The 10925-nt window shown below is 25.7% G+C and overlaps 1 protein-coding gene across 1 annotated transcript; it reads left to right on the top strand.

The window, feature by feature from the left end:
• Positions 1-7308: 7308 nt before the first annotated feature.
• LOC101217256 (adenylate isopentenyltransferase 3, chloroplastic) lies at positions 7309-8942 on the top strand. The gene is made up of 2 exons (XM_004136014.3): positions 7309-7470; positions 7585-8942. Exon 2 carries the CDS (start codon positions 7593-7595, stop codon positions 8583-8585), a length of 993 nt encoding a protein of 330 aa, XP_004136062.1. The 5' UTR covers positions 7309-7470; positions 7585-7592; the 3' UTR covers positions 8586-8942.
• Positions 8943-10925: the final 1983 nt, after the last annotated feature.

Genomic DNA, 10925 nt, shown 5'->3' with positions numbered 1-10925 from the left:
TTCATATGTTAACAATGAGCTCTCCCTTTAAATGTAACATAATTTAACATATCTTGAAAATTTGTTAGATTATTTTAATTAAATGAATTATTCCATTCAATGTCATATTATATTCCTAATATTTTAATTAAGAGAAGAATTATTCATTTTCAATGTTTTTTTTATTCCTAAAACTTAAATGTATATTTCTCTCATTAAATTTAGATTTAATTAGGGGTATGCATTTGGTTTAACCATTTCATTGCATTAAATCTAAATTTATTAATTCCAAGTTTAACATATTTAGGCCTGTACCTTTGCTAAATGATAAATGAAATAGAGGTTCATTCCATAAAAATAACATATTATTATGATATTATTACGACGGTTCCTCATTTATTATATTTAAGTTTGTACCTTTGCTAAATGATCAATAGGTTCATTCCAAATTTAATATTATATTACTCACCATCTTTGAGTTAAACAAAGTGGTATGTTTGATGGTGAGGTAATTTCTAAATTAAAATTTGGCTTTAATCTTAAAACATCGTTTAAAAATTTCTGCATGAAAAGAAAACCCATTTCATTACGTAAATTGTTTAGAAAAATGAAATTACCTTAGACATGTGTACTCAATTCATTTAGCTACATAAATTTAGTACGACCTATAGACATAAAAGATTTAATAGGGTTCGATCTATGGTGTGGCCACTTAGCTACCTAAAATTTAATATCTTATGAGTTTGTAAGTTGGTTTGAATACTCATTTGTAAAAATCATACATAATTAAGTTTAATACAATAACTATGGAATGAGGATCGAATCTTCAATTTTTTTTAATCAATAGAAAATTCGACATGATTATACCATAGCAAGTAGGAAATAAATATACCTTAGACAAAAATTAACGTAAATAACAAAAATGAATCAAATATTTATAAAATATATGGAAATTTTAGATTTTATTAAAGATAAATACGATATATTTTGAAAATGTTCATTTTTGTTTTTCTTTTCTTTTGTTTGTTTGTTTGTTGACTATTAATGATGAAATAATGTTAAAGTAATATGTTGAAAGTATTTATGAAAGAGTAGATTTTCTTTGAAAGGCATATTCAAAGTTTCTTTAATAGTACAGTCTTCATATTACTTTTCCCTAAGATAGGGATTTCACATTAAAATAAAGTTTGCCATATAAATAAAGAGAGCTTTCTCACATTAACTTTAATTTATTAATTCCTACCATGAATATATGTTTTTCTTACCATGATTGTTTTGTGTTTAAAATATCAACCTTGATAAAAATATATATTGAAACCCTAATTTTATCTAAGTTTTGATAGAAATATTCCACAAAGTTTGATTTCGATAGATATTTATAGAAAAATTATAAAAACGATGTAAATTTAGTAAATAAAATTTTACGATTTTAAAAGAATAATATATCTATTATTTATATTATAATTACACTAATGTTTCCTAATTATATTTATTTGTTAGTGAACTTAATTAGTCTAATTTTGATGATATTTCCATTAGTTTTTTATAAAATTGGAATGTTGCATGCATATTTTAAAAAATTAAAGTTTTTTTAATATAAATTTTATATTAGGAATTAGAATGTTTTCAAATATAGCAAAATCAATCAAAATATTAACAAAATTTCATATCTATCATTGTAGTGATAGACGTCGATAGACTTCTATCATTGATAGAGTAAATAGGTCTAAAATTTTGTTATATTTTATAAATATTTTCAACGGTTCGTTCGAACTAGTAAATTTGAAGTAAAAGTAATATACAATGGTATGTGGATATTATCTTTTTTTTGCGACCATTGACAAAGTGAACGAAAAAAATGTGAGGAAGGAGAGAAGGTAGGAAGAAAGGGATAAAAGAAAAGAGTGGAAAAGAAAGAATAAAAGGATAAGGAAAAAAATGAACTTTAAAGTAAAGAGTCAAAGAAGAAAGAAGCTGAAAGGAAGAAGAAATGGAGAAAGGATGAGAGAAAAGCCAAATAGAAAAGAAAATTAAGTGAAAAATACATTTTCCGTTTACGGAATTTAGAGTTGATATCTATTTAGTTCTTGAAATTTTAAAATAGTTAAGCACTTTTAGTTTATGAAATTTAAATAAATGTTATAAATACAATTTTTTTTCTTGCTCTCTTTTACCTAAGCAAGACAGTATGTTTCAAACAATAAATAAAAAGAGTGATGTTTATCAAGAGGAGAAGTCTCGGAACCTAGGTTAGTGCATTAAAAAAAATCTCAAGTTTAAGAGCGTTTAAACTCGTCGTTAGGAGTAAACTCTTTACAAATTACGACAGTTGAGTTCTATCACGTAATTAAGCATCACCTTGTAATCGTTAAACAAATCATTTATCTAATTCTAGACCATTCGTCTCAGTTTTCTAATTTCATGATATAAATCAATTTAGCCAAGTCAAGCTTAAATTACTCTAACAAAGACATGTGTATCTTTCATTTTACAATACGACACATACCAATTTGTAATATTCCAAAATTCAACAATTCACATTTCTCCTTTAATACGTTTCATTTAAATTTTTCAAAAAGCGTTTTCAAAGTCTATGATACTTCTCCCCAAGGAAAATGAACATAATCTACATTTGTAAAAAGTTTGTTTTTATTTCCATATACATGATTACATCTATAATTACATTTTGTATTTCTCTCTTGTTTTTTTTCTTTCTATTTTGTTTTTATAAACAACTTGGAACAAAATAAAAAAGTGGTCATGTGAATTAAGGAGGGTTTTTCTTCAACCTTATATCAACCCATTATTTATATATGTATGTATATAATATGTGTGTGAACATGCAAATTAGGTAAAACTAATATTTATCCTTTACTCGTATGATTGCATTAAAAAATATAGAAATACACAAAGAATCATGATCAAACAACGTAAACTATTTCAAAACGTACCAAAATAACATCTACATTTAATCAATTAAGATTGAATATATTGTTGAGAGATTGTGATAAAATAGAATACAAAGATTTAAATACATGTCAATTACTATTGAGCTAAATTCAAGAGAAATTATTACGATTCTTTTTTTATATATATACATTCAACTTAAACAATAAATGATTTTGCAACCAAATTTATAAATAAGAGTATTGTAAAACGGGCTAATTGAATATCAAACTTTTTTTTGAGCATTTCATCAATATATAACATACTTTAACTTTTTTTTTTTTTTTAAGATGTGAAAGCCCATCCTAGATGTAATCTATATTAGTTTATAGCTATTTTGAGAAATAATGCCAATTGAATAATTGAAGCTCACATTTAGCTACAATTCTAATCTCTTGCAATCTAGGTGTATCTCTTTAACAAAAGAAAAAAAAGAGAAACCTAAAGGGACATCTCTATTTTAATTTTAGATCTTCTTAAATTAAATTATTGAAATATTATTGTTTATAAAAACAATTGAAGACGATATCATATGTGAAATTTGAGATGTTAAATAATATTAAGATTAAAATTAAGGACATTAAAAAATACAAAATCTAAGATCAAACAAACTTAAAATGGTAGGATTAATTATGATCCATTTATAGCTAGCTATATGAAAAATGATTTGAAGAAAGAATAATCACTTTGATCCCTATTAAAAAGAAGGGCTAAAAACCCAATCCATATATATGATATAGTCATAATTACTCTCTCATATACCCACTCCTCTTTCAACTTTGTGGGTATGCCAAAGGCTCTTTGTAGGCATATTTTGGTCAATTTGTTCCCATTCATTTTTGTGATATGATCATTATAAGCCTATGCTTTATCATAACTAACACTTTCTTTCGATAATGATTGTTTTGGAAAGACAATATATGCAATTAAGGTTTTTTTTTTAAAAAAATATTTTTAGTTTATTCAAAATTGGGAAAGATTACCTCATCTTCCTTTTCTTAATTAATGAATTAATTAATCATTGAATATAATTTATCTCCTATTTCTTTAATTAAAAGGGCTCCATAATTGGTTTTTGCAATCATTTGGCATATGATTTTTCTTCTTTTTTTTTTTGTGTGTAGCTTTCTAAGTGATTTAAATGCTCATAAGAGGGTAGCTAAGCTAAGATTTGATTGAAAAGTTGGGAATGATAATCCAAAGGAAAGTAGGTATATGAATAATTGTGATAGATATATTTTATATTGGAAAACCACTAAATTCTAAAGAGGATATATATTTAAGATCTTGTGATCTCAATCTTCCCCCAACTTTAATTAATTGCTTATCTATAGCAATACAACCTTCTGTTCTATAGCTTTTCTTTTGTTCATTTTTTAGGGTTTTGTACTCACAATTATTTCTTCTTTTTTTTTAAAAAAAAATCATATTTCTTTTTCTAACTTTTGAAGAATGTGTGTTTTTAATTTATAAATTATAAATTATTATTATTAGTTAGATAATAATAACTACTTCTGGTTACGGTAAATACTATTTAAAAATTTCTAATTAGTTACTATAAATACTATTTCGAAACTCTCAATTTATTCTAGTATTACTATTTGTCACTTTTTTTACTATTTCATATTTCATTTTTTATTCTTTACTGCAATGTTAATTACTATTTTCTTATCAGACTAAAATAGTCTACGCAAAATGTTATTATAACTTAAACTAAAATAATCTACACCTCAAACACAAACTATTTTAACTCAACTTGTAACAATTAATAATAACTCACTTCATATTCCAAACATCTCCTAAGGTTTTAATTAGAAAATTGCTATTTTTAAAATGATTTTTCTATTTTAAAATGTAATATAATTATTGAAAATAATAATAATAAATCATTGGAAGAACCTTTTCATCCTATTTTAAAATTTTGGAACTAAAAACGTATCTTTTCAAAAATTATAATTTAAATTAAATATACATTTTTTAAAGAAAAGTCTATAATTTAAATTAAATATACGATTTTTTAGAAAAACATATAATTTAAATTAAATATACATATTTTTAGAAAATTTAAATTATATATTTTAAGAAAAAAATTATAATTTAAATTAAATATACATTTTGAAAATATAGTAACAAAAAAAAACCATCATTCCAAAATTATGAACTAAAGAGATAATTTCAAGTTTATTTGAAGGGAAGTGAAATTTTGACCTATTGCAAACCAATTAGCTAATTGATTCAAATTCATTAATTAATCATAATTATATTTATGTTTACTCCAAGAATTAATTAGTTAAAGAAGTTAATTGCATTATTAAAAAAAACCGCGTGGTTGCGTACTTTTAATTAATCTAAATTGTAGTGAGAAATTCTCATTTTGTTAATCATTTAACAAGAGAAGAGCGGTAGTTATCTCCTAATCCTTAGTTATGAATTAACTCTTTAAAATAAACTAAATCAAATCCAAACTCAATTTAGTCGGTTTTTTTATAGAAAGTTAAACATAAAAGAAAAAAATTGATATCAACATGAACACAACTTAGTTGGTATGATTAAAGTTCATGCTATTGAATATTAGAGAATCGATATCTTTACATTATCATGTGACCAACCAAATGAATACACGTGTATGCACTAGTTCGATGCGGGTTGCCGCGTCAAGAAACGAACTTTTAGGTCAAAGAATTGGTGATTTTATTATTAGAGAAATAATTTAAAAACCATATGCTCCTTTTCAATAAAACTTTAGATCACTTTCCTTTTGAATTTATATGTATAAATATATAGAACCATATCTAAGAGTAGACATATCATGGTTTCTGTCAAAATAACAACTTGGAAAAGAGAATCAAATGGTGTTTTCCTCTTAAAAGAGAATAGAAAAAGAAGAAGAAAAAAGTTCCATTATATTTGAGGGTCTCTATCCCACTTACTACAATCATAATTGGCCATTTATGAACTTAAGAATCTCTTACAAACACACATTGAAAACTAATATGAAAAGATTGTCACAAACAAATAATAAGTTAATAACCTTATACTTCATCTAAAAATATTCAACCACAAAGTGTTTGTACGTTGAAAGGACTAAATATTTTCTCCATTATCACGATTATGTGGTTAAAATTATCCGATTTTGATTTTGATGTACGTTTCATATCATATTGTTACACACACTCACACTTTTCTTAAAAGAATGAAGTGACTTTTGCTTATGATCGTTTGATCCTAAGCATATCGAAATCAAATTTATATAATTACTTTTTGTACTTTCAGTGTGTTATAGCTGTTGCAGCTTAATGTACCTATCAACATAGTAGATGACAGAGGAGAAAACTTTAAAATCTTTATTTGATAACCGTTTAGATTTTTAAAATTAAACATATTTATCCCTCAATCGTTTATAATTGAATTTATAGTTAAATTCTAAAAAATAAAATAAAATAAAATTCAAATTCAACTCAATTTTTGAAAACATTCATAAAAAATAGTTAAGGAAATATATTGTTTGAAATGAAATAATATATACCGTTTTAATTTTTTTTTTTTTTAAAAACAAAATAGTTATTCAACTTAAAATAAAAATTTCAATTACAATAGATTTTATTTTTTTCTTTTTAGTTAGTATTAGTCAATGAATTTTAAAAAAATTAATTAGAGATTTTTTTAAAAAAAAATTATTTCTAATAAAATAATGAGTATATTATGGACATTTTTAAAATTAAGAAAGTTATTAAATTATTATATCTTTTTGTCATTTAAAAACTCAATATTCTCAAGTTAAAAGTCATATATTCTTGAGCAATTTGCTAGTACTCTACCGCATAGCATTATAGCAATATCAAATCAATCACACCCAAAGAACCTTTATTTTCAACCTTTAAAAAATAATTAACCATTATGATTTCAATTACTCTATTTTCAATCAACCTTAAATTTCATTTTTAAAAAATAATTTTATTTACCTAATTGTAAAAAAACTAAAACTGAAAAAAATACAAAATGTGGATATATTTTTCAAATTTTATAATAAAAATCAACCCTATAGTTTAAATTTAAGATTTATTACAACTTTTAACATTCTACTTGTTTTTTTATATTATTATTTGTTTAATTTTGGTTTAAGTTGGTTACCATAATCTTAATCACATGCAAACTTACAAACTTACATATAAGACAAATCGAGGATGTAATGACGATATATAGATTCAAATACGAAACGTTTAGGTTTGATATCATATTAAATAAAATAAATATTAAAATAGAAAATCTTGTACAAGATATGAAAGTTTGAAAGTAAGCAAAAGAATATCATGTAGAGAGAGAGAGAGAGCTTGACTCAGATTTAAGAAATGAAGCCTATAAAAAGCCATAACCACTCGTTGATATCCTTGAGACATTTGCAATTCTATTCATTTTCATAACTTTGAAGAAAAAAGAGAGAATTATTGGACTTTACTTTTTTTTCTTCTTCTTTCACATTTCATCACCAAAAAGACTCAACAAATTCAAAGTTCATTCATTTAATTTTCAAAGTTCTCTCAAAAGGTGGGTTTTCTTTAACTCTCTCTCTCTCTCTTTATATATTATTCTTTGTTTTCTTATATATATTATTGGCTAATTTTGGTTTAATTTATTTGTTTTTCATGATCAAATTATTAGACTTAAGCATGAATGTGTCCTCCATGTTCATGAGCAAGATCACCACTCAACAACCATTGATAAATCTTCCACCAGGAAGACTAACCACCAACCCTTTCTCCACCCTAAGAAAATTGCAAAAAGAGAAGGTTGTGATCGTGATCGGTCCCACCGGAACGGGAAAATCTCGATTGTCGATTGACATCGCCACTCGATTCCCATCGGAAGTCATAAACTCCGACAAGATGCAAGTCTACCATGGCCTTGACATAGTAACCAATAAGATCACAAAGCAAGAACAATGTGGAGTGCCTCATCACTTGCTTGGAATTATCAATCCCTTCTTGGATTTCTCCGCTTCCAACTTCTCAGATATGGCCATGCTTTCCTTGGATGCTATTTCTAGCCACGACCGATTACCGATCATCGCCGGTGGCTCGAATTCTTATATCGAAGCCTTAATCGACTCAAATTTTCGATTGAGATATGAATGTTGCTTTCTTTGGGTAGATGTGTCAATGCAAGTATTGCAATCGTTTGTATCTGAACGAGTAGACAAGATGGTAGCAAATGGAATGGTTGACGAGGCTGAAAAATTCTTCGATCCCGCTAGAGATTATTCTCGAGGAATCAAAAGAGCGATTGGAGTTCCCGAGTTCGACTCATATTTTCGATACAGGTCATTGTTGGATGAGGAAGCTCAAGAAAAACTTTTGGAGGAATCCATAGCAAAAGTGAAGGAGCATACATGTAAGCTAGCATTAAGGCAATTGGGAAAAATCCAACGGCTGAGAAACGTCAAAGGATGGAACATACATAGATTGGATGCTACAGAGGCCTTTACAAAGCAAGGGAAAGAAGCAGATGAAGCATGGAACAAGCACGTCACCATACCGAGCACGACGATAATCGATCAGTTTCTTCACCAAAACGTCATCGCCACAAAGTTCCCAACGAACTTAGCATCCCTCATCGGCGTGCCCCGGAAAAAAAGTGCAGCCATGGCAGCTGCAACTCCTTGAACAAGAACAAAGCATTGCCTATATATATTTGAGACATATGATCAAATATTAGAGGGTAAAAAATTCAAACAAGCATAGTTTTGAGTGGAAAAAAATTACAAGAGGGAATATATAAATATATACATTACAAAATTAAGACTACAAATAATAGAAAATTTGATAAAAGTCCCATTTCCAATCTGTTTAGTGATGTAAAATTGAGGTCTTTTTGGGGATCTTTCAATTGGATCATTTAGTAAAATCAAATAATTAGATTAAGGGTGTGATTATGGGAAATGGTTTATTCTACATATAATGTGTGTATTTATTTATTTCTTTTTCTTACATACATACATATATATATAATGAAATTTTGTTCTTGCTAGTGTTAGTTTCATAATTATTTCTCTCTCAAAATTATTTAATGTCACAATGATATATATTATATAGAAATTGATTCCAATTATTGTATATATCAAGATACTAAACATTATTATAATTAATAATGTCAACAATAAATATTTGTTTCAATTTCTTAATAGAATGAGTAATCTATTTCTTATATTCAAATTAATTTTTGAAAATGTCTTAAAGATCCATTAACCTTTTTTTTTTCCCTATATATTGCATATTTTTAATTACTATCTTTCATTTTTTTTCATCTATAATAATTGTTGCAATAACGTAGAAACTATTGATTATATTAAGAAAGAAAAGGAGAAAAAGTCTCTCCTTCATATCTAATCCATATTTATATGATATTCTGAAGAATCTTGTCTTGATTATATAAAAATATTGTATGATTGACATATTATTAATCCCTAATCTACTCTTTTTTTTTTTACTAAGTGATTAGACATGTCTTTAAGACCTACTCAATTTATTTACTTCCTACCCATAACGAAGAATTAATCATTGACAATGAATAAACAAAAACAATCATCAAGTTTAATTGTCTCATTTACCTTGCCATAAATATTTTTACACTAATAATGTTTACTAAGGTTCTAAAACGTATATGGTCATTCGAATTAAAAATAACATTCATACTCAAACAAAATAGAAAAGTAGGTTGATTGACTAGTAAATACAAAAAATTCAATTTATAGATGAAAATCAAAGAAGGGTATTAAACTCCCTAATAAAGTAGGTCACGTCATTCCGAAATTAACAAAAATGGGCTATGTTTAATTCATATCATAAACATAATCCATTAACGATAGTTTAAAATATGAGCTATATTTGTCTACGTCGGTTATCACTACAGAGATTTTGTAATGTGTGAAAGGGAGAGTCATCAATCCAGTCACATTTGATTATTATTTACGTGTGATACAATACCTTTACCGCTATTAACATTATAACCACATAAATTATTGCGCCATTATATTTATTTTAATATAGTAGTATGAAAATTATAAATCTGCTACATTCAGTGTTACTTTTATCATTATCGTTTTTAGTCACCTTTAGGCTTAAACAGTAACGATAATAATGTAGGTGAAAGATTGATTAATCTAACCATAAAATCTTATCATGATATCATCAATTTTATTTAAATAATAATGATAATAAATGTTTATATGTATTTTACATGGAAAACAATTAATTCAAGCTACAACAATCAAGTTAAAGTTGGTACAAATGACTCATTCATTTTATAGTACAAATCCTTTCATCTCTAATGGTCTTTAATCACAAGAAAGAAAAAAAAGTGTCCGTGGTACTATCATAACTATTGATTTTGACATCTATGTGTCTCTCTACCTAATATAATCCTCCATATATAATTTTGTTTCTATTGTACAAAATTAAGGAAGCAATTGAAGTGATATATATATATATATATAATTTTTGAAAAGTGATATTGTTCTCACATAGGAGTCTAGTGAGATCACTATATAGATAGGCTTTATCAATTATTGCATCTAATTTTGGGACAAAAGTTGTGAATGCATTCTATTCTATTATAGATATCGTACTCAACTTTGGAAAAAAAAATAGAGTCATATCACTAATAATAATAATAAATGAGATATGCTTTCTAAAAGATGAAAGATCGACTTATGCTAAGATAAAGTTATTTTTAGCCGTTATTTTTTTATGCTAAGATGATTTAGTTTTTAAATTAGATGGCCTTTATAAAAAATAAAAATAAATAAAAACTTTTTCGTTATAGATTTTTTATAATAAATTTATCATCTTTTTTGCAATTCTATTTTACTATAATTAACTTTGTAATAAACAATAAAAATGGTACAATATTAATAAATGGACAAACATCTCTTTCAAAATCAATTTGGATAAATTCCCATATTTATGAACAAGTTCCAATTTCCTCTCAATCATTAATTCGATTAA

This window comes from Cucumis sativus, chromosome 7 (assembly GCF_000004075.3).
Source record: "Cucumis sativus cultivar 9930 chromosome 7, Cucumber_9930_V3, whole genome shotgun sequence".
In the NCBI taxonomy this organism is placed as follows: domain Eukaryota; kingdom Viridiplantae; phylum Streptophyta; class Magnoliopsida; order Cucurbitales; family Cucurbitaceae; genus Cucumis; species Cucumis sativus.
Note: the sequence above shows the minus strand (reverse complement) of the source record. Positions and strands in the feature narration are given on the sequence as shown.